At 38.7% G+C, this 26,295-nt stretch overlaps 1 protein-coding gene across 2 annotated transcripts in view; it reads right to left on the bottom strand.

The window, feature by feature from the left end:
- Window positions 1–26,295, bottom strand: part of PLEKHM3 (pleckstrin homology domain containing M3) — a 184,925-nt gene that overhangs the window by 149,038 nt on the left and 9,592 nt on the right. For both annotated transcript variants that reach the window (XM_075180233.1, XM_075180234.1), the window contains exon 2: window positions 13,570–14,244. In XM_075180233.1, coding sequence (XP_075036334.1) covers window positions 13,570–14,134 — 565 coding nt within the window. In that variant the 5' untranslated portion in view covers window positions 14,135–14,244. The remainder of the gene's footprint in view (window positions 1–13,569; window positions 14,245–26,295) is intronic.

Below are 26,295 nucleotides of genomic sequence, written 5' to 3' on the forward strand. Positions count from 1 at the left end.
TGGTGAATGAAGGGATACATCCAGCATCATCAACTTTCACCTGACCAGATTCGCTTCACCCATATCCTTAGTCAGCTCTGCCAAGATGGTTGTTTAAAATACATTTGGAAGACTATAATTACTTTGGCGTAGTTTGCTAAAGAGGAATAACATTGACATCAACCTAATGCCAGATGAAGTTTCTGCTTGCTGTTGGTTGCATAATATACACTATATGGACAAAGTATTTGAAAACATCTGTTAATTATTGAATTGAGGTATTTCAATTACAACCATTGCCAGAGGTGTATAAAATCAAGCACCTAGCCAGGCAGTCTCAATTTGCAAACATTTGTGATACAAAATGGTTAGTTCTGAAGAGCTCAGTGACTTCAAGCATGGTACTGTGATATGATGCCACCTTTGCAATAAGACAGTTCATGAAATTTCATCCCTGCTGGGTATTCCACGGACAACTGTAAGTAATATTATTAAAAAGTGGAAGCATTTAGGAACAACAGCAACTCAGCGGAAGACCACATAAAATAAAAGATCGAGGTCAAAGACTGCTAAGGAGCATGGTTCGTAAAAGTCTCAAACATTCTGCTGATTCCATAGCTGAAGAGTTTGAACTTCCAGTGTCATGAATGTAAGCACAAAAACGGCAGCTGCTCGGCCATGGAATAGGTTTCCATGGCTGAGCAGCTGCATGCAAGCCTCACATCACCAAGATCAATGCCAAGCGTCGGATGGAGTGGTGTAAAGCACACCAACACTGGGCTATGGAGCAGTGGACACGTGTTCCATGGAGTGACAAATCATGCTTCTCTGTTTGGCAGTCAGACTGGCAAGTCTGGGTTTGGCGGATGCCGGGAGAACATTACCTGCCTGACTGCATTATGCCAACTGTGAAGTTTGGTGGAGGAGGGATAATGGCATGGGGCTCTTTCACAGGGTTTTGGCTAGTCTCTATCTCCAGTGAACGGTAATCTTAATGCTTTAGCATACCAAGTCATTTTGGACAATGCTACGCTTCCAACTTTGTTGCAACAGTTTGGGGAAGGTCCTTTTCTATTCAAACAGTACTGTGCCCCAGTGCACAAAGCAAGGACTACAAACACATGGTTTGATGAGTTCAGCGTGGAAGAACTTGACTGGCCAGCACAGAGCCCTGACGTCTACCCCATCGAACACCTTTGGCATGAACTGGACCAAAGATTGCGAGTCAGGCCTTCTCATGCAACATCAGGGTCTAACCTCATAAATGCTCTACAGAATGAATGGGCACAAAGTCCCATAGAAACTCTCCAAAATCTTGACAAAAGCCTACCAAGAAGAGTGGAAGCTGATATCGCTGCAAGAGAAGGACCAAATACATATTAAAGTATATGTATTTAAATACAATGTCATTACAGTCCCTATTGGTGTAATGGTCAAGCGTCTGGATATTTTTGTCCATATAGTGTGTGTGAAATGCAAAAAGAGCAGTTTCTTCCAGAATGGAATATAGAGGAGCCTGAACTGACTGACAGTCAGGTAGATGCAGTCACCTATGAGGAAGAGCAATCTAACAGTGTTGAACTCACCTGGAGCATCATTACTACCAACATAACAGAAATACTAGACAAGTAGGCGGCATTAGGAATGGTTGTATTAAAGACACATAGTTTACAATTTGCATTTTTTTTATTTTAATTGTGTTACACCTGTGCAAAATTGCACTTCACTTTGGTGTTGACCATTTAGATTAACAAATGTTACTTGAAAAACAGTAATGTTAGCTGAATGTTTTTAAACAACAAAACATTTGCAATAGTTTTAGCAATAACAAACCAACAATATTTTAAAGAATAAATAAATAGCACAATAATAATGGGAAAAAAAACAAACAATAAAACTATTGCAACTGCCTGTACAGCTTTAAATTCAGAATTGGGAAGAGTGTCCATCCTGCTGGCTTAAAAATAACTTGGACCTCCACCGTAATTGTAATAATTTCCCGCAGAATAATGTTGGGAAGGGTGTGGGGGTGTGGATGTGGAATGGGGCCTTGCACTCTAGTAATCAAATCATCTAGAAAAAATATCTGACTCTCTATTTTCTCTGCTGATACGGTCATGCATGGTCATTAGTACAGTCATAAAGTTGCTTTGTAGCCACTGTTCATGCTCCAAGAATCTCTGCAGATGGCCGTCTTCTTACGACTGCATAGCTGAATCCATCTCCCTCTGCTGCTTCGGCAATATGGTAGACATTGCTTTAGTGACTTGTTCCATCTTTGTGTTCTTTTTTCAATTGGTGGAACATTACAGACTACAAAAAATGAAAATAAAAGTATTATTAATAATAATAATAATAACACATACAAATCCAAAGTAAGGATAGGGAGGCATGCGCAGAGTCAGATTCTAATTCCTGCAAAATGCGGCGGATGTAACTCGCAGGGGCAGCTGCTAACGCTGGCAATTAACACTTACTATATCACGTGGATATTTTCATTACTATTGAAAATATCCAGTGTAAAACGTACTGCAAATAAGCGCAGCAGTGAAGCAATTATTAATTCATATGTCCCAAAGGGAGTTAACTTACTGTTTGAACGCAAAGGCTGTTTATCAGTCTGGTCCACTGCTTTTCTACACTACTCCCTAGGTCTTCATTAATAGATTAACCATATGCGTTATTGTCTGCCGTCTCTTCAGCCACCATCTGTGACGAGGGACAGCCAGCACGGCTACTTCAGGGGCTGCATTACTGTTAGCACAGCTTGTAGAAGAAAGCAGAATGGGGATGGACAGGGATGAGTTGCCAAATACAACGTTGCACAAATCATAATATGGCCACTCCATAGGGCCATTGCCACTTTTATTTTTGTGGCCATGTACTTTGCTGCATTGCTTCCTGAGGGACATTGACAACTTGCTGCTGTGAGCGCTTGATCAGCCAGTTGGTCAGTATCTTTGCAATGATCCCATAAATTGTTGTACCTTTCACTAAACCAGTAATCTTTTTTTGATCCCCTCTTCCCCTCCGACAGCCAGTAGCTCTCTCACTTTGGCGTCCTGCCAATTCGCCATCCCTCCTGTTCTGCAACATGTAGACGTCACCAGAGAGCGATTCCGATCCGCCAATGAGCTGCTTTTAACAGAATCCAGGTAGTATACACGGGAACACCTTTCACACCACACTGTATCTGGCTGCAACACAGGAATAATCCTGGATGACCCATTCACACCAACACACTTCCAGGGTTATTCCTGGGTTCATGTCTCAGTGTAAAAGGAGTATCAGTTACATGAAAAAAAGAAAAATTTGTCAAGAGAGATCACGAGCCCCAGGGTTAGAGGACTTTCCGAGGCCGGTTCAACAACACTCAACCTGAATAAAGTGGCCTCTTTAACAAAGGAAGTCCCTGATTACAAATCTTAGTTAAACACACATTAAAAATGAGGGGCTCATGTACTAAAGTACATAGAACATCTGCGTCGCCAGAGTGCTCTTTCTGGACTAGAGCAGCGCTATATGTAAGAATTGCTTCTTACATACAACACAGTGCTGCTCCAAAAGCAGAGGTGGAGGATAATTTTGGCACATGGAGGAGGGGAGAGAGCGGCGCACATATATGGTAATGATTCATCTCATTACCATGCTTGTGTATTGTAGCTTCATCATCATTGTTATCATTAACATTTATTTATATAGTGCCAGCATATTCCATAGCGCTTTAAAATTTGAAACAAACACAGTAATAAAACAAAACTTGGTAATAAAGACAGAGAAGTAAGAGGTCCCTGCTCGCAAGCTTACAATCTTTTGGACAATGGGAGTTTGATTCATGAGGTTAAGTGCTACATATTGCATATTGGTCCAACCTGATTGCAAACATAAAAACTGCTTAGTGGGCTATATGAACCGGTCAAACAGCAATGTTGGTCAGGGGGTCAGAGAGTTGTTTTTTTGTGTGAACTGCGTAAATGGTGGAAATAGAGTACCTTAGGAATTTTTAAAGGGTGGTTGAGGAATTTTAAAAGCTTGCCTGAAGTGGTGGATTTTTGCAGAAAACTTGAAAGTTTGAAGACTAAAGGAAAGTCTTACTGTGTGAGGAAGGGCATTCCACAAATGGGTGCAGCCTGAAAAAACTCCTGTAAGTTAAGCGAAAATGGGAGGATGTAATGAGTGTGAATGAGAGAAATGCAGATCTTGTGCAGAACGGAGGAGTCGAATTGGGAGAGATTTTGAAACAAGTCAAGAGATGTATGTTGGTGCAGTTTTGTTGATGGCCTTGTATGTTAGTAGAAGTATTTCATATTAAATTCGGTGAAAAACAGGCAACCAATGCAGAGACTGACAGAGCGGCTCAGCAGTGGAAGAACAATTTGCAAGAAAAATCAATCTAGCCACTGCGTGCAAAATAGATTGTAGAGTTTGATTCGGGGAAGACAAATAAGGATGGTATTGCAATAGTCAATACCGGAGGTCATAAGTGCATGAATTAAAGTTTTTGCAGTGCATGTGTGAGATATGCCTGTATTTTAATGAAATAAAAAGTTTTTTTGATGTATGAAATAGCTTGCAGACATACATTAGGGGGTAAATGTATTATACGCCGATTTTTTTCAACTCGCCGGAAATCGGCAAGTTGACAGCTAAAATTTAAAGCCGCGCTGGCTTGTAAAGGCAAACTTGCCTTTACAAGCCAGCACCACTTTAAATTTTAGCTGTCAACACGCCGATTTCCGGAGACTTGAAAAAATCGGAGTACAATACATTTACCCCTAGATGTTAGGTACAAAGTATAGTTTTGAGTCAAGAATCAAACGTAGGCAGCAAGCTTGTGGGGTAGGATTTATTGACAACAGAAATAGAAATGTCAGGTAGGTAACTTCTGTTGGCTGGTGGGAAAATTATTAGCTGTTTTTGCAAGATTAAGTTTGAGTTGATGAGAGGATGAGTTGGCAGAAAGAATATCAGTAACACAGGATAACACAGATGTGAGAAATCCGGAGAAAACAGAAACATTTGGGTATCATCCATATAGACATGAAACTGAAATCCAAAGGAGTCTATTAGTTTCCCAAGAGTAGTGGTATAGCTAAAGAAGAGCAGAGGATCTGAGCCTTGTGGTACTCCAACATTTAAAGGAAGCGGAGAGTAGGTGAATCCAAAGAAACTAACACTGAAAGAGCCATTAGATAAGTAGGATGAGAACCAGGATAGCATAGTGTCCTGAAGACCTAGGGATTGTAACTTTTGTATGAAAAGTGAGTGGTCAGCAGAGAGATCCTGGAGAATTAAAAGAGAGTAATGGTCTTTAAATTTAGCAGAGATCAAATCACTAACAACCTTTTTCAGTGCAAACAAACAACAAACAAAAGCCTGACTGAAGAGAGTATAATAGGTTGTGGAGACAAAAAAGCATGTGAGGAGAGTATAGGCAATTCTCTCTAGAAGCTTGGAGGGCATGGTAGCTGAGAGATGGGAAAGTAATTTGAAAGTTTGGCTCAGAATTTATTTTTTCAGAACAGGAGTAATCACTGTGTGGTGGAATAATGATGGAAAAATACCAGTAAGGAGTGAGAGATTCCCGACCATGGCCTTATCTGTGTGGAGTTTGTATGTTCTCCCTGTGTTTGCGTGGGTTTCCTCCGGGTGCTCCGGTTTCCTCCCACACTCCAAAAACATACTGGTAGGTTAATTGGCTGCTATCAAAAATTGACCCTAGTCTCTACCTCTCTGTCTGTATGTATATGTGTGAGTGTGTGTCTATATTATGGAATTTAGACTGTAAGCTCCAATGGGGCAGGGACTGATGTGAATGAATTCTCTGTACAGCGCTGCAGAATTAGTGGCGCTATATAAATAAATGATGATGATGATTAAAGATTTTAGTTAACCTTGAGACGAGCACAGGAGACAGAGATCTACTGATTTGTGAGGGTATAGGATCAAGAGGACAGGTAGTATAGAAGATAAGATAAGACAGCAGATATGTCATCTTCATTTGTGGGATCAAAGGGAGCTAAAGGGTGCCACAACGTAAATGAGCTGTTTGTTTGTCAAGAAAGAAAATTCCATTTCAAGTTGGATCTTATCAATCTTGTCCTTGAAATAGGAAGCAAGATCTTGGGCACTGATAGTAGTCATAGGATAGTGATAGGAGTTTGAGGTGGAAGGGAAGAGAAGAGATTTAAATGTGTTAAAAAGGCATTTGGGTTAGAAGCCTGAGTAGAGATGAGAGATTGGGAATATCTTTGTTTAGCATTGTCCACAGCATTTTGAAAGGAGTGAAAGATAGCAGTTTTACGCAAGTCCAAATGTAGGCTATTATTCTCTCGACATTCTCAATACTTTGTAGTGGATATGGAGGGAGCTATATGACCTGCTTGGCTCGGGACGAATTGGTCCCACTCACGGAAGAGATTTCATCTTACTATGTCGGGGAAAATTAATCTTTTAAAAATGATTGTGCAACCTAAATGGAATACATATCCCAAACCAATTATTTCAATATGTTAATATATATGTCTCCACATAAATTTGGAGTGATAAGCTTCCGGGATTAAATTGAGCACTCTTTGCAGATCTAAAGCATCTGGTGCACTGGCTCTTCCCAAACTTAAATTTTATTACTTGGCAGTGCAACTATCCCAGCTAATTGACTGGTTGGAAAGAGTGCTCTGATGGGGGTCCTTGGTGAGCAGGTGGGGTCTCCTGCTACTCCATTTCAGGTTCTTCTGGTGGGCAGCACAGTGGCCTAGTGGTTAGCACTTCTGCTTCACAGCACTGGGGTCATGAATTCAATTCCCGATCATGGCCTTATCTGTGAGGAGTTTGTATGTTCTCTCTGTGTTTGCGTGGGTTTCCTCCGGGTGCTCCGGTTTCCTCCCACACTAGTACATACATACTAGTAGGTTAATTGGCTGTTATCAAATTGACCCTAGTCTCTCTCTCGGTCTGTGTGTGTATGTTAGGGAATTTAGACTGTAAGCTCCAATGGGGCAGGGATGTGAATGAGTTCTCTGTACAGCGCTGCGGAATCAGTGGCGCTATATAAATAAATGATGATGATGATAAATGATGATAATGATGAAGCTAAAAAGATTGCTCCTATTGTTCTAAAGGCGAATGAAGTGTGGACTGCGGCTCACAATATTTTGGGTGGGGAGGGCTCTGATCCTGACACTCCACTATGGTAGGCTCCACAAACTGCTTAAACTAACTAAAGGTTATATTTGTCATAAGTTTGGGGTGTTTGCACCATTTTTACTCTAATGGTGTGTTTAAATCCTTTGATCAACTGCATCAGGAATTTGATCTTCCCAACCTTGCTTTTTATTACTTCTTGCAGTTCAGACCTGCTGCCACTTCTCAGTTTGGTAACAACCCTTCACAGTTCTCTGCATCCTCTATTAGGATGTTGTTGCAGACTAAGAGAAGAGGTATATCTACACTATATTCTGACCTTAACCTACTTACGCACCCGATGACCTATTGACTCTTAAATCTAAATGGGAAAGTGACTTAGGTCCACTCTTTTATATTTATATTCCTAAAAGTATTTGAGAGGTCGTGTTGAGCATTCGGTTCCAACAAATCCATTTATACTTACGCCATAAGTATCACTCTCCGGTTTCTTCGGTTAAAATCGGAAGCAGGCATATTTCCGACTATCCGAAATGCGGGTTGACCGAGATTTTATGGGAGTGGTGAACGCATTCTGGACTGCAGTGTGGGGATGTGTATGCAACACAGTAATTGTAGCCCCTTCCCCCAGACCCTAAGGTGTGTCTTTTGGTACATCACTAGAAGACAACTTGAACAAACCACTTTATTAATATATGTTTATTTTTTAACTGTGACAAAATATTATAGCACGGACATTGGTTGCTGCTGAAGGTCCAGATTTTCAGAAATGGAGAGTTCTGGTGAATGATACAAAGAAACATGAACGGTACATGTATACTAGTAGAAGTGAAAAACATAAATATCATAAGATCTGGTCCCAATGCTATTCTTTTCAATAAAGACTTTGCGCTAATGATTCAGATATTTGCCACTCCCCTATTCTGTAATTGATGCATACATCTAACAATGGCCTCCTGCGGGTATAATTTGTACTAAACTACAGATTTGAAAAAGTGGAGACGTTGCCTATAGCAACCAGATTCTGTCATTTTGTAGAATTTACCAGATAAATGATAACTAGAATTTGATTGGTTGCTATAGACAACCAATCCCCCCGGTGTGCCTGACCCTGCTTGGCTCACTTTGCATTGCTTTATTACCTGTTACTTCAGATTAAACTTGTAATTCATATTTGGTATACAAACTAAATGGCGTATCTGCTATGTATTCACATCCCTGAATGCTTATGTACAATGTTTATATGTCTGGGAAAGTACATTGTCCTTTCAATTGACCACAAGCAGTCTTTTGGGATATAACTAAACTAAAGTTTTTTTTGTCTGTGCTTTTTATGTTATTTTTTGCTTCTGTTTCTTTATTTAAAAATCAATAAAAATTACTTGATTAAAAAAATATGTTAGTATATAGTTTATGTATATCTTTTTGAAAATATGTCCTCATCAGTGATATATTAAGTGGCAATATTACATTTATAGTCTTTATAACCAATTATTCTATTGTTTTTCGCTAATGCTTTGCTACAATGTTTGTTAACATTTAAGTCATCTGATGGTAATATTCATAGGTCCCTTTCCTCTGTTATTCACAGTACATAATTGTGTATTCAGCATTAGAGTATTGTGTCCTACATGCATTACTTTTCAGTTTGATTAATTAAAATGCTGATTTTTAGCCCACTTATAAATATGGCTAAATCAATATGCATTTAACTTACCACTTTCTGGAGGTATCAACCCTGCTATAAATTTTATGTCATCTGCACTAAGTTATAGATTTCCTTGCAGACCACAGGTAATATTACTAATGAATCTATTAAAGAAAATGCAGCCCAATCCTTGAGGTACTCCACTAGTTCCACCATTCTTGAGTTCTTGACTGACTTCAATTATCCTCTTGAATCACTACCACGATTTAGACAAATTTTTTGCCTTTAACTACTGTACCTAAAGAAAGGTTGATCATCTTTCAAATAAAAAGTATTTTATAAAACACAAGTGGGAATAATATATGAACTATATAATCTCCTGTAAGTATTATCTCTGTAATATCAGTATAAATGTTGAGTTCTAGGCTAGTTGCTTATAAACGGAGAGTACCTTATTGGTCAATAGGAAAACTTGTGCATTAATCAGGAATAATGCGTTTCGTACCGTAAATTATTGTGAATATTATAAGTTATCCCAGACCTGTATAAAAGCAGTCAGCCTTCTGCGTTTTGTCTTTATATAGTCAGTGAAGTGAATCGTGTACTAATAACCTTACACTTTAAAATAAGAGGTTTATTAATCCAAAGAAATGGTTCTTGTAGCGTTTTCATGGAATTGACCTCCGTTACTGTTTTTAATATTGTGATTGCATTTTGTATTAGATCGCAATAAATAAAATTATATTTGAAATTTCCTTGGATGTATTAAATATATATATATATATATATATATATATATATATATATATATATATATATATATATATATATATATATATTTAGTATACACTGTGTGGATCTTCCTCTCTGCGCTGTGTATCATTTCTTAAGAAGCTAATAAAGCATTAATTTCTATTAGTATATCAGCAATCCCCTAAGAACTTAGAACTTTTTTCTTTTTAAAGCAGCAGTTGTTGGGAAAACACACACGACTATCATCTTCTACAATGGCAGTTAATGTGGCTCATGGACACAGAGGGCCGGCCTCAGGAGCACACATGCAGGAGGTAATCACAGGGATGACTCCTTTCATATAACACTGGAAATTTCTGGGTGTGTAGTCGTAGAAATGCTTTAAAAGGATTGATGCCAAATCCAGGCATATATCAAAATACTCCTTACCAGCTAACCAGCATTTCATACACAATAAAATGATTAAATACGATGAAAGAAAACGGACTTCATATCTTTGAAACTAGATGTGTATACTTTAGAGGTGGAGCTTTGAGCAGTGTTCACTAAAGCACTGAATAATGTATGCATCAAATCCATTCCATTGCAGAATGATACATACTATTAAAAGGGGTCCAATATTAAAAACACCCAAACATTCAAAATGATGTACATAACCATTGTAAATGGAGAACCATACAAAATAGTATGGATTGTGTTCTCAAAAAATATACATTTCAAAATTAGGTCCCATTTTTATAAATAAATATAGCTATTTTCTCCACAGCCTCTATATATGTGTTAGGAACCCCTCTAGCCGATACAACACAACCCGGAGTCTGCTCTGCCAGTCAGGTGTTCACTGGAGCCCCTAGTGGTGGGGACAGACTTGGCCGCAGACTAGCAGAGGGTCGTGAAGTGCGTACCGACTAGGGAGAACCCGGGAAAGCGGAGTGAAGTCCAGGCAAGGGTCGAGGGCTGGCAGCAGACAGGGAATCCAATACACAAGCCGAGGTCAAGGGTCACAGGCACGGTAGCAAGGTCCAGATACAGGCAGGAAGGTCAGGGTCACGAGCAAACAGGCAGGGTCCAAATCCAGGCAAGGGGTCATACACGGGAAATCCAATAGAGTGTCCACAGGACAGGGACAGGAACAAAGGCAGGTACAGGAAACAAGCAGGTCAGCAGGACTGTGGCAGAGAAACTATAACCGGCAGTGAGGCTGCAGACCTCACTGCCCTAAATACCCAGGCAGACCAATCAGGGCTAGAATACACACTTGCAGGCTAATTGCCTGCCATGCTCTCAAACGAATCAGAGCTTGCCCCAGGACCTACACTCAGGTGTAGGTTAATGAAATTATATGTCCTGGTAATCAGCCCATAGGCTGCGGGGAGGTTCAGCGCATGCGCCCGGCTACACAGCCTGCCGGAGCGCATAGAAAACACTTTCAGCGTCCGGCCGTTGCCCTGGCAACGGTCGGCCCGAATCCAGGAAGTGACGTCCCGGTCGTTATGGTGACGGCCGGGACGTCGGAAGGAGCAGGAAGCGAGCCGCGGCGGCTGTGAGTACCGCCACGGCTCGTGACAATATGTGCTTTCATGTCATCCATGCACCAGGCTGAAAAAAGCTATTTCCTCCAAGCCAATGCCAAGTTGTGCCTGTGGTTAACAGGGAAGATGAGAGACAAGGAGAGCACAGATGAAACTTTCAGGCAGGGAATGACTGTCAGCTAGAAAGCTATCTATTACAAGGAGAGGGTTAATATTATCTGGGCATGGTAGGTGATGATCTCTACAAGCAAAACAAACAGTGATCCAAATACGTTAATGAGAGTGGGAAACAGGACCTGTGTTTTCATACATAATCTGAGTAAGTAAATATATGTATTGTGAAAATCTTAAAAAACAAACATGATTCTGGCAATATGTCTATCCCCTTTTCCCCTTAAAATATTTTCTGTAATATAGCCAGTGAAGTGTTTATCAGCTTGATTGGTTTCTTAACACTAGGCTGCGGACTTCTGGATTATTGTCAGTTTGTCCAAAGCACTGAGTAAGCACACAGCGATAAAAGCTTGAATTTAGATATGATTGTAAAACAAATGGTGCATTAAAGTGTACAACTATCAACAAACTGTTGGCACCGAAAGGTTATTTCACCAAATGCTATTTTTTCCTTTTAGGTTAGTTGTTTTGGTTTTTTTCTTGCTTAGAAAATTTTAATACAATTTACTATTATAATGATTAATCTTGTCATTTATTTGTAAGGCACAATAGTGTTCCTCAGTACCGGACAGTGAGGAAAACAGACCATATATAAAACAGGGACATAGAAGGTAGACAAAAAAATGCAGATGTAAAAACAAATTGGAGGGAGTATGGCTCACAGTGGAGATTGGGACAGCATCAAGAGCGTACCATTGTGAACAGTATAGGTTGAAGGCGCGCTAGAGAATTCCATAAGTGAGTAGCAGCACAGTGGAAGCCTTGCAAATAAGATTATATTCTCAAAATGTGTGTAATAATCATGCCATTTATTATAGAAAACTTAGCAATATAATTTATAAAGGACACATTAGCATAAGCACTGCAGTTTTATAGATTAGGGCACTATACCTAAAGCTCAATATGTTAAAAACATAAAGGAGAAGCATAAGGGGAGCACCACTGTATAGCATCAAGATGGGTAGAATAGCATTTTGAAATGTGTTACATAATCACATTTACCAGTTACCAAAGTTAGCCACATTCATCAAGGCAGATAGCGAATGTCACTATCTTCATATTGAGAGGTTCTCAAATGTACAAAACAACAGCCGTCATAAATGAATTCCATAGTTCAAAGGACTTACTTCATTGTGGTATGAAAAAATATGAAGGACATATAATAAAAATTAGGACACTAAATATAGTAGCATTGGTAAACGGGGCAAGGAAGGTAATTACATATATGTAACATACAAAACACAATTGCAATACATGTCATTTTGCTCACATATGATGCAGTTGTAAATGGATCAAATGAACATGTAACTAATGTATAATTAATAAGATGTGTAAAATAACATTAAAAGGTTAATTCCACAGTAATTTGTTAGCAACAAGTCACCAAAGTCTTCAGCCGGGTGCAACCCACAGCAATATATAAAGTTCAGGGTATATTGACTCTTTCGGTGGAGAGAAATTGCTCTTCTGCTTCTTCCTCCCTCCCCAGACAAAAGCCAAGACTGAATTGAATTTGAGCCCTTAAATATGAGGAATGGGTGCGACTACCTCCTGACTCCCAGGTTAACCCTTTCCTACCCATCCACATTCGCCGCAAACAAAAACACTTTTTTGTGAGAGATTAAAAAAACTGTAAGGTAAACAAAATCATATTTACCTGCACTCCTGACATCCCCAGATTCATTGTGAGCCCCATGGCTGTAGTGGTTCAACACAGAAGATTCTCTCTCCTGCTGTGAAGGTCCTTTTTCAAGCTAACATATTGGTGCCTCTTTTCCTTGAACTTCCCATACACATGGGGGAACACGTAAAACGTGGGATCACAAGAGCACAGATCAGTATGATTTTTAAATTTATTTGTATTGCCACCTTAGATTTGGGATCTACATTGTATAATGGTCAGATGTGAGTAGATGCTCTCTTTATTGTTTATTAGTCAATACAATGGGTTTTGCAAATCTTTCCAAAATTTTTGCACATTACCCCTGCACCATAATATTAATAAACAACAAACAACAACAACATGCTCCCCTTCTATTAAGTTTCATTCAATTTTGAGTGTAAAAATGAACATGCAATTTCAAAAGTATTGAAAGTCCAATAAGAATAGATACCAATATTATGTCTATATTTATTCTAATTCATTTTGGTTAATACCTTATTGAACGAATTAGGTCTTGAGCATCTTGTTTAAAGTTTGTGTTGCCGTGTACTGTGAGTGGTTTGACTACAGAGAAAGTGGCATAAAGCTACCAAACACCCTTTCTCCTGGCTTAATACATGTAGTTACAATTCAGTATTTATTCTAAGATAATTCAGATAAAACAAAATAACACATACCATTATTTCCTTCAATGTCTCTGGTGAAGTGAACCCCTTGGCTTGATGAACGCTGCAAAGGGGCTGGTTTGCAGACATTTGTCCAGTCTATATGACTAACATCTGAACGGGATCTGTTGTGCCCTGGTCTACATTTTGGAGTCTCTTCATTGAGGGCCACTGTGTCATTAACTGAACGAGGTCGGTCTCGTCTACGATGACATGCACTAAAAAGGCTAAACACGGAAGAGTCCTTTTCCTCTCCAGCCAACAAGGGTGCATCAGAAAATGTTCTTCTAGTTGATGGAAGGTGTTCTTTGGCATGGAAACCATTCTTTGCTTTGGCATCAAAGAGGCTACTTTTACATCTCTCCCAAATTACGCTATGTTGAGAAGTGTTTGCATTTTGACCATCAGTTTGCTGCTTGATTTTATCGGATATGTCATTTCCCAAGAGTTCTGGAACTTCATGAATGCCAAAAACTTCAGATTGATGGCCAACATGCTCTAGATTATCAAATGAATTGAAGAAGTCTTCTGTAACCTCTAGTGCTGGACTAATATCATCCACTTCCAATGCCTCCATTGCTTGCTTTTTAATTAATGATGCTTCATAACTAATCTTTTCAGTCAACTATGAATATGTTATGATAAATCGTAGAAAGTGAAGCAACAAACATTTCTCTCCTTGAAGTTCTGTAACAAAAATATGCAAATATTACATTACCTAATATAAGTTCACTGCAATTATTTTTCACCTACATTTGCTATAATAACAAGAACATATATACTTGTACAAATATATTTTTTTAATAGCACCCCGAAGAAACAAACCAAGGAAAATGGTAAATACCAAGATTCTTTTTATAGTCTGCGACTACAATTTATGCTACAAAGAAAGCCAACATACCTCATATTTTCATGGGATTGCTGCTTTAACTTTGTGGACAAAGCATCTCTACTATATAAATGCCTAGTGGCGTGTGTGGAAAAAAAAAACCCCAAGCTGCAGCGCCACCTGCTGGGCAGAGTTATACACTGACCTATATATTTCTTGAAGGAGAAGTGACAGTTGGGAGTGGTTGCCGGGGGTGACAGTGGGGAGTTTTTAACACCTTAAGTAGCTTGATGAAGGATGTGGCGATGAAGATGAAGGATGAGGTGATGGAGAAAAATGATGAGGTGGTGACATGTGGACAAAACCACGTTAAAAAAGGGCGCTTGCTTTGGGAAGTAACGCTCTTCCCCTGAGGAGGCCTGGGCTAGGCCCAAATGCATGACAAGAATCTTTTTAACACCTTAAGTAGCTTGATTTGACTAGAATGCATGAGTATCATGCACGGGTTAACTTGTATTAGATATGCTTTAGATTAGATATCACTCAGTGCTGATAACTCAGGAGACATATGATTTAACTACCTATATGTTTTAATAGTGTGTATGAAATCAAGTATAAACAGATTGTTCAATTTATTTCACAAGAAAAATACATCATTATATAATATTTATTTTTCTGTTACCAGTTCAATATTAGTTTTCAGACATGGGCAATAGGTTATTCAATTGATACAGATCTCTAATGACAAAGCAAGATGGGAAAGAGTAGAGCATGTCCTTCTTTCATCTATCCCCTATATTATAATATAGTTTGAAAGGATGGTTGCAACCATGATCTTATCCATTCAATCATCTTAAAATCCAATCCCAAGCTTTCGAGTTTATCTAACAGTCTGCGATGGGGGATCGTGTCAAAAGCCTTACTAAAGTCTAAGCTACATCTACGCACCCCCTTCCCCCACTAACCCATAGTAATAACCTGGGCTAGGCAACTAGTCTAAATAATGCCTTTAACATCACTTTATTTATTCAACCAAGATTTTTACAAATGGAAAATACATATGGAAACAGGATCAGTACAGAAACGAGTTTGTGCCACATCTGGACTGCAGGAAGCCCCGCCACTTTTTGGTATGCGCTGGTTCGCTAGTAATAGTCTCTTCATTTTTTACTCTACCTAAACAAACTTTACATTGTGTTTTTAGGTACAGGCAGAGCTTTCTTTTGTACCTATAATTGAGTAAACATTTTCTTAATTTAAGGTCATTATGTTTTTTTCCCCAATTAATATATCCCTTATTTATTCTGTAACAGCTAATTTACACGAAAACCAAATATGTGTACTTTACTCAATGTTTAGTGTCTATTTTGGGTTATAATAATATGTACACTGTGTCCTTTCTAATTTTATTATGTCTTTTTTATTTTATATGCAATATTGTGACTTTGAAGACTAAAACATGTTTCTTTTTAAATGAGAAGATTCCTATAGCTTGGTGTGATTTGCATTCACAGTCTGTTATGCATTTTATCAAGGAAAATAGTGCAATGAATAGTGCATTTGACACAAGTGGGAGGGCACCTTTATAAAGGTCAGAGCACCTCTGTGTGTCCCCAGCTTTCAAGTGAGCACGATAGAACAACCTCAGACAGTTACTCTGTTATTCAGAGAAACGTAACACAAATACAATGTACCTGCATGCTAGTAAATATGTGAGTGGGAATAGCGTTATTGGAAAGAATGGGTCCTGTTGTCAGACCTCTCACGTCCCCTAAGCAGGTCTCATAGTTGGCTGTCTTGGGCTGGGTCACTGGGCTAACTGCATTTTTTCCCCTTTAGTGTTCCCAATAGTCAAGCCTTGCCCCCCACCCCACCCTAGGGGAAAATTTGCCAGCCCTCCCCTGCCCATACTCAATTAGTAACAAAATTAGGTCTAAAATTCCTAATGGCTCTCCAATTCGCAGTATGTATGGACATTAATGTAAACAACCCTTTTTGTAGCTGGAGATTAAATCTCGTTTCTTCCAACCAAAGAATGACTTGTGCTGTCTGTGAGGACGTCACACTGAATAAACTGTCTCAGAATTTATTGTATGGGCTACTAGAATATTTGTGATCATATCACCCCTTAAACACATCCCTTGATCACTCAGACCTTCCACACCACTATTATTATCATTTATTTATAATTGCGCAAATGAGTTTACAATCAGAAAGCTGTTGATAAGATAGCAGAATAACAATTGCAGCTGATAACGGTGAAGCTACTGTAAGGCAGAAGCACCATCAGCCAAAAAAATGTCTATGCTTTGCTACAATCTTCTGTCTGACATATTCAGACAATTATCTGGCATTCTTTACTCCATGCTCACTGCAGTATGCACAATGCCAGAAAACAAGAGAATGAGTAGTTTTTTTTATTCAAGCTAATTTAATAAATGTATAATGATTTTTAAATTGCAATCACTTGCTACTCATTACAGGTGAGTTCAGTTCCAAAGTGAAGGAGAATCACCTGTTACCTTCTAAAAGCTGTCAATAATTTTCACCATCCATTTAAGGATTTCTGTGTGGAACTAAGAAAAAAAAAAACTTCGGCATTTTATGTTTTTTTTCCACTGCAAACTAAATAAATACATACATAGGAGGGAATCAAAAGATGTCTACATTTCTGAAAGAAACTATTTTCTGGAAGAAATTGTGCATTATTAGAAAAACCTGAAAAGGTGCCAATATTTTGGGCCACTACTACATCTGCGTGGAGTTCACACTCCAAAAAAAAAAAACCTAGGCTAATTGGCTTCTGGCAAAATTAACCATTGTGTGTGTCTGTGTGGTAGAAAAAATAGATTGTATGCTCCACTTTGGACAGGTACTGATGTGAATGATTAAATATTCTCTGTAAATTGTTGTGTAATATATAGGTACTATATAAATAAACAATGTTAATAAATAATACAATTTGGAAAAACTGAGATTGAAAAGTTCCTAGCAGCATGCGATGCCAGGAAGAGGCAAATAAAATTCTCTCTTCCACTCTCATCACATCCTCCCATTCCCGGTTACAGGACTTTTTTTGGGCTGCATCCACTTTGTGGAATTCCCTCCCTTGCACAGTAAGACTTTCCTCTAGTCTTCAAACCTTCAAGCGTTCTCTGAAAACCCACCTCTTCAGACAATCTTATAATAATCCTCAACCAACATCTTAATCTCCTTAGGTTACCACCCTCTACACAGCTAACACAAAACAACAACCCTCTGACCAACATTGCTGTGTGACTGATCACACAGCCCACTCAATACCTTTACCTTTGCTAGCTAGTCCAATGTGCAATATGATGAAGCACTTGCCCTTGTGTTTCAAACTCCCATTGTCCCATAGATTGTAAGCTTGAGAGCAGGGTTCTCTTACCGCTCTGTCTGTATGTATTACCCAGTATGGTTTTATTAATGTTTGTTCCCAATTGTAAAGCACTACAGAATTTGCTGGCGCTATATAAATAAATGTTGATGATGATGATAGGATGAATAAAAGGGGATAAGATAACATGATAAAAACATAGTACTACATTTGCATAAATCACCCTTTAATATAGAATAGAAGAAGGAAAAAGGAGAACTGGAAAGGTGTACAACCTTATATATAAAGGAAATGGAAGTATTAAATTATAAAAAGGGATAAGAAAAAATAGGTTAGTTTACATTGGAAAAAAAGTTGTCTTAGCATAGTAATTAGGTGACCTAATTAATATGTATAAATATATTTGAGAACAATACAAAGATTTGTGTGACAAACTTGTCGCACCAAGGGGCATACAGAGGACATGAGGTCATCACTTGCAAATGGAAGAAAGAATGGTTCACCAGCAGCATTAGAGGGAGTTCTTTACTGCAATAGTGGTCAATCTGTGGAATACATTACCACGTGAAATGGGTGATGGCAAATTCACAATGTATTTGATGCCTTTCTTACAAGAAATAATATTTTTTCCTATAATATGTATAGATTAATTTAGGCGAGTGTCATTTTTTGGGGACCAGGAAGGAAATTTCCCCCCCTTAGGCTAAACACTGGGGGGTTTTGCTTTGCCTTCCTCTGGAGCAACACAATTAGAATTTATGATGATAGATCTCTCAAGTTCACCCTATGGGGCATATTCAATTGTGAGCGTTACTCACAAAAGTAATGCGCCCCGCGCAGTATTACCGTATTGACGGTAATAGTGCACATAAATACCGTTATCACGGTACCTTTCACGCTGGAATTCAGCTCGCGGCTCAGGGAGCTGCGAGCTGAAATTCAGCTTAGTATCACCGTAATAACGGTAATATTTTTCCCGCGGCAGAAAACGCCAGCAATTGAATATGCCCCTATGTCTTTTTCAACTTTGCTAGTGTAAATAGGCTGTCTTATGTTGAATAACAAGGAGCTGATGTTGCTATGGAAATGCAGGGTGAAGCAGAGGTTAGTTTTGCAAGCAAGGATGAGCTGGGAGGAGACACCGGCAGGAAATCAAAGGAAGAAGGAAGAAACGAGAGGAGCGAGGGTGTGAGGTGCTGGCAGCCAGAGATGTGTGTGACAACAGCAGGGGAAAGAGAGCGGTGAGATAGCAGAGTCTGCTAAAAAGACTGAGTGTACAGATGAAGAGTGGGATACTCAAGCCATGAAAAGAAAAGCTGGGTGTAGCTTTGCACAGAAAGGTCTTAGAGCCGGATCACTGCACAAAATCCACTATCAAGCCATATAGGTAGCACGACGGAGATTACATAGCAAAGCGAGCCTATGTGCGGAGAGGGAGTCTCCCGCTATTAGCGAATTGCGTGTGAGCAGAGACGAACAGCTAGCAAGATCAGGCTTGCAGTTAGTTCACAACCCAACAGTGGCTGAGTCCTTCTTCTTCATCCAAAGGAAAAGAGAAGTAATAACACACAAAACACTGTGACACCATTAATGCTATAGCTAAGAAAAGAATGCTATACCTATAATTCTACAGGTTAGAACTCTTTACATAAATCTGCACATATCTCAAGAGACTGTGTTACCTGTCAGAGACATATACATTACAAGTATCAGAGATCTAATGCAAGGTACCAACATTTCAACAAGTGCATCAAGGTTAACTAGTTAACCTCACAAATTATTTCATATTAGCAGGTCTGTGATTATTGTATTAAATTATTGTTGATTTATATTTTTACACTGTGTGTGCGTTATTGTGGGAGAGTTTGGGCGCCAGTGAGTGCACGTGTGGTGGCCATCTTGTTTTTTTATTACTATTATTCACTGAATTGTTGCCCTTGGTTATTTTACCCATTGTCCCACTTACCCCTCAACAATCTACCCATATTTAATGCTGCCTTACTCATTTACTTTCCCTACAATAAACACCCAATTGATGTTTGTAACCACAGTGTGTGGTCTATTATTATTCAGAGGGTTAGTGTGGTTGGGTACAAGGGGCTTCCCAAGTCAACCCCTGGTGGATTCAGTCACAGTCTGCATCTCACCATATTGTGTAAAACAATCGGGTGGAGGCACTGAAGAGAGAAAACATTTCACCACCCCTTTTAAGAGTGCTAAGGAAAGAGATGTTCTACTAACCATAACCTTGCTAACTCCTCCCTTTTGGCTGGTACAACCTTCTACTCCTCCACAAATGCTGCCATCTTGCTTTGTAAACCTAGGCTTTTTGGTAGAAGACTAGGTGCACGCCACCTTTAAAGAAGGTTTTATGTTGCTTTGTGGTTCATATCTAGCTCACATCTTTCTAATACTACAACATCTCATCAAAAAATCATCAAAAGTGCCACTTTGAAGAAAAAGTCTACTATTAACCCAAAATTTAAACATTGGTGTAGAATAGAGAAGACCTTTATTGGTGACAATTTAAAATTTTACACTCATTTTAATTTTACCCAAGTGCTCAAATAATTGTAGGCTTATGAAATGTGATTTGCTGCCACAGTCCAGGTCATAGTATATACAATAATTCATCAACACTGTTTGAAAAAAATATGGCAAAAACAACAAAAATGTAAGTAAAAGAGAGGAGGTGTGCTTCTTTAAATTAATGAAATGTGTACAAACAATATAAAATAACATACATATAGGAGAATTTTGTGCACAATATAGCTATATTGGGATTAAGCTCACCTGCCACGTCAAGGCATCTCCTGTATGCGAGTCCCTCTTTAGTCAGTGAAACAAATATACAATCAGGGTGCCACATTTAAAAACTTCCCTTAATCTCCATTATGCATATGCTGACACATAGGGGCATATTCAATTGTCGGAGGAAACGCAGAAAATCTCGCGCTCCACGCACTATTAGCGTTATTACGGTAATAGTGTGCGGAAAAATCGTTATTACGGTAGTTTTCTCATTGGATTTCAGCTCGCAGCTCCCTGAGCTGCGAGCTGAAATCCAACTAACTTTTACAGTAATAACGGTAGCAGTTTTAACGCGGTGGGGAATCCGGACAATTGAATATGCCCCATAGTGATTTATATATTGTTTGTTTGTGAGCGCAGGACAACAATTTTCTTTTGTTTGCACATGCACTCTTTCACTAACTACATGATTTAGAAAATGGAGTTTCAAGGAAGGTTTTAAATGTGGCCCCCTGAATATATATATATATATATATATATATATATATATATATATATATATATATATATATATATATATATATATATATATGTTTCACTGGCTATGGTGGGGCTCACCTACAGGAGATGCCTTGTCGTGGCAGATGAGTTCAATCCCAATATAGCTATATTGTGCAGAAATTTCTCCTTTATCTATATACCGACACATAGTGATTTATATATTCAATAAACAGGGGGGGGATTGCACTCTACTCCCAATGTTGCAAGGGCTGCACTAACCGAGGGTATCCCTCCCTTAGAAACTTACAGTATACAATAAAGGTTAGGCTCTCATTGGCTAGTGATATTGTCTCAACAATGGTGTTCTTAAATGTTAAAATACATCAATAATGTTGGTTTTGAATAAATAAAACCATATAATATCTGTATGTCCAGATATGAGGGACAGCCTAATAATTTAAACATAAAATCCAGTATGGTTTATTGAAAAACGTGACTAATAACACATAAAACAAGTCCTGATAAAATATCAAGCAGATTCTCATGAACCCTAAATACCATAAAAACCATGCAAAGTCCACATAAAATCACAAATAAATATACATAATTGTGCATATAAATTATAGATATATAATGGTTACAATCGAGGGAAATGACCAAGAGATAGGTTTAGCCAAGTGTCCAGGCAATTATCGAGTGAATCAAAATCCAATATGTATTCTCAGAGATAGTAACAGTCCACCGAAAGGTATTCCAATAAAAACGAATAGCAATGTCTTATGCTGTATAAATCATAACACTTTCCATCTGTGAGAGAGGAAAAAAAAGAATACACTGTATGGTCCTGACTAGTGTTTGTATTGATGTAGTTAACGGATTTCCCTCCCCAATCGTGTCAGCGGTATTAAATTAGATAGAAAAGGTCATTCAAGTAAGTGTAGATACTTGTTGTGTGTTGATGATGTACCAACGTATTTCATCCGGAAGAGGACTTTCCCAAAGGGTAAAGTCACTCTTCCCTTGAGAAAGTCCTCTTCCACACGAAACACACTGGGTTATAATCAACACACAGCAAGTATCTACATATACTTCTATATAGAGTGTGCAGAGTCACAATCTTTTCAGCAGATCATTATGAGAGATGAAGAGCACAGATCTGAAGGTAAATCAAGTAGGTGTGTATACATAAAGCTGCATGTTCATCGGGACTTTCAGTGGTTGGTAAAATCCTTACAGATATTTTCTGTAGTGTGTAACCAGCTTTAGACTACTTGTCTCATTCATTCTGTGATTGGTGTACTCTTGCCATTTTAATCAATCCAAAAGTTAAGTTGTCTGGTTACCTGTTGTCAATAACAATATATAAATCTATTAACAATAGATACATCTGCACAAAACTTGGGGCCAACCAAGTACTCATAAGCATATGTGGTTTAGGAGAAACAGTTGAGCCCCTCTAATGAGCTGCTTTTAACTAAACCTGGTTCGTGTAACCCAAGAACACTTTTCAGACCACAACATATCCGGCTCCAACCCGGGAATAAACCCGGGTCACTCCCCTCACACCGACACAAGACCTGGGTTATTCCCGGGTCCTTGCCTCTATGTGATAGGGGTATAAGATGACTATATTCTATAACCACATACTATCCCTCATACACAGAGAAAATGTCACAAAAGGCACCGACCTATGTTTTATCCAGGTAAACCTAATTTACAAATATCTGTAGACATTAAAGGCTTATAAAATTGTGTTTGATTTAAGAGTCTCATACTTTCAGTCACTATCCCATCTTCTATCCTGTTGTTATCTGTATATATTAAGGTAATTCTGTTTACAGAAATTATTTGTCAAGTGCAGTGTGGATGAAAGAGGCTAGTTCTGCTAATGAGATTCTACATAATAGGGAGCACTATTGGAAGGTCATGGGAGCATACTGAGCTACCTTTGTTTATGAACAAAAGAAACATGCCACCACTAAAAGCTTGTTCTCCAAAGGCAAGAGAGATTTCCCAGAACATTCGTCCACAAACTCTCAACAAGCAAAAACGTTTCTAATCCTGTTGAGTATATACATCTTTGCATTTGCATGCCTAAGGACAATACAATGGCTTCATGCTAATGAACAATATACTCTTTCAAAAAGTGAGTGAATCATAAATGTTGATTTGTTTTGTGTTTGTAATCTGACATAAGGAATAGAAGTTTTCATGTTAAGGGCATACCCTACATTTCAGAAATGTATCTGTGTTTACATTTCTACTGTAACAAATTGTATAAGTTTTGTGTTTTTAGCACTACAGACAATACATTGAACATATATATATATATATATATATATATATATATATATATATATATATATATATATATATATATACACACACACACATATAGTAAAATATATGTACATTCCCAGGTGCCTTCACTCCCTTTATACTGCTCTGTCTCCGGGTACATTGAAGTTGAGTGTAGGTGTGTGTACTTAGTGTTCTGAAAAGTTTTGCTCCTTACCACTTCCTGAACTCTGTCTGCTCTGACTATTGGCTGACTTAAAAACTACTGAAACTTGCTGCCTACTCTAGCTACTTGCCTGGCTATTGGTTATTGTAACTTTCTGTTTGCCTTGACCTTGGCCTGAATCATACCCTCCTCTCTGTCAAATGCAGAACTTTGTGTAAGTTGATCGTCCTTTTTCCTATGGTTTATTACAATGTTTTCCCATGTTATACTCCTGTTGTGGTTCGATATCACGTGCCTACTTCACTCTGTTTCACCATGTTGTCTCCTGGCTTTGTTTTCACCAGCTTTCTAGTGGCAGAGCTCAGAGCCTAAAATGTCTAACACCTTATGCTGAAGTCCTGGGACAACAGAGTACAAGTGAGCACCCCTGACTCTATAGGAAAAAGAGACTGCTATAGGTAAAGCACACAAATAGTATAGTATAATATGTACATCATATAGTTCAAAAGTTTTATCATACAGGTGAGGAGCCAAGGCCACTTTTATAAAGTCACTGACTCTAAAACACAAATTGCACCAATAAAATACATAATAAATATGTAAGTGTCTGACATCTACTATGCAGCTAAAGACAAGCTATGTCCTTTGTTATAAAAAATGTCAAACATAGAGAGACTGATTGCAGTGCCATGCAGTAAACTTAAAGTTGCAGCAACTCTCCAGCTAAATTGCAACATTTATCGTCATGAAGCTGAGGTACTGTACATCAGTGGGATGTACCTAGTTGATGAGCTCTTCAAGGTTAGGATGCGAGATCATAATGAAATGTTTACATCTAGGCATGTGACCAGGGCCGCCATCAGGGGGATGTGGCCGTTAGGACTGTGAGGGGAATGGACAGACGGAGGGGTCTGTCTGGGTCCACTAGCCCACTGCGCTGTGACATCACCACTGCGTGGATTGCTCCCATTCTATCAGTGACTGGGAGCCACCGCGATGCCAGACAGAAGAGGAGGCGAGGTAATCAGACCCTACAGCACACTCCATGGCAAAAGAAAGACAAAACACTGATATGTTCGCCGTAAGATAAATTATCCGCTGCGCTTCCAAAGAAGTTGGATGTCCGAGGCACATTTCACGCTAGGGTACACATATATTGTACACAAATGGCACTTACTACTGCACTTGGCTAAAGTTTAGGAAGTACAATTGAAAAAAATATTTATTGAAAGTACCCTTAGCAAAATCATTACCCCCATGCCCTGTTGTGTAGGACATTAGTGAGGAGCACTCAGTTTAAGAACTCTTGGTAAAATTAGGGTCATCATGAATTACAATAATGTTGTATACTTTCAAATGATAAACTAATTATTTAATAATCATATTTTGGGGGGTATTCAATTGACCGCAATTTGTTTTTTTCCCCGCAGCGTTAAAAAAAAAAAATCACACGCGGGTTTTTAACCACCCTATACTTTCAATAGACCTTCTACTGGAGCGCGAGAGGACGGTTTCATGAAAAAAATATTAAATATATTTTTACTGAGAAAAATGTTGACGTGTTCAATACTTATTTCTCTATATGAAATAGAATAGGTTGATAGATATGTGTAAGAGAGATAGATATGCGATAGATATGTGATAGATAGAGATAGATAGATGGGTATGTGATTGATGTATATGTGATAGATAAATAGATAGACATGAGATAGATAAATAGATAAATATGAGATAGACAGGATCTGTCTTAAAATCACATTTAATGTTTTGCTGTTAAAATCATCTAAAAAACCTACAGCAATTATATGAGGAAGAGGGGCCCAGAGCATGTACTGTGATGAGAGAGGTCATGTACTGTGATGAGGGAGGGGGGGAGCAAAGCATGTACTATGATGAGGGGAGGGGGAAGCCGAGCATGTACTGTTAAGAGGGAAGTCGTAAAAGACATTAGTCTGAAACATCTATAAATATGTAGATTACAGTGCTATTTTTGCTTGCTATAGCATTTCATACATAGACTAATCACCATTAATCATCATCAATATTAAAGTACTGTGGGTCATAATTTTGTGCGATTGTAGGTCCACAGACTATGGCAGCTATGAGCATTTCCAGATGCACCAGCATATCCAAGTCGCCAATGGCTCACATTACCCTGGCACCTTTCACCCAAGAAGTGCAAGGAAGAGCTGACTTACCCTGGGGAAGAGTTGGAGGGGGGGGGAAGGAGTGCACAGATTTTGCTGGCCTGATAACCCTAAAGAATTCTAATCCATGCTCATCGGGCTGAAGCTAGTTTCACATTATAACAGGGGGGCCCCATTCCTCAGTCTTTCTGTTATAGTATGACCAACCCAGACAGTCACAGCTTGTTAATAGGGGCAAACAACTCAAGCTATGTAGTGCTGGGGCTGAACGAGGAATATTTAGCGGATTACACTGCCTGTTTTTATTTATGTACGTATGGAGCATCTCCCATTCATTTTAATAGCCCATTCATTACAATGTAGTTTCTACAGTTAGTACACATGATGGAAACCACATTTAAATGAATGTGAAAAGTTCTGGACACATTAGAAAAAGTATACGAATCTGTACACCGTATATCATCCACTATTTGTACACATGTGCAATGTACAGTGTTTATATCATCCTTTATTCATATAGCACCAGCAAATTCCAAGTGGGGTGCTAACATATGCACTTTACACTGACTTTTCTTAGCACAAGCAGTGAGTAATGGGCAGTAGAGCTGTTAAAAACAGCATTGGTCAACAATATGAAAATCACCAAATTGGGGGGAGGGTATCAATAAAAACAAATGGGTGGAGT

The sequence above is a fragment of the Mixophyes fleayi genome, chromosome 7, assembly GCF_038048845.1.
Source record: "Mixophyes fleayi isolate aMixFle1 chromosome 7, aMixFle1.hap1, whole genome shotgun sequence".
Lineage (NCBI taxonomy): Eukaryota > Metazoa > Chordata > Amphibia > Anura > Limnodynastidae > Mixophyes > Mixophyes fleayi.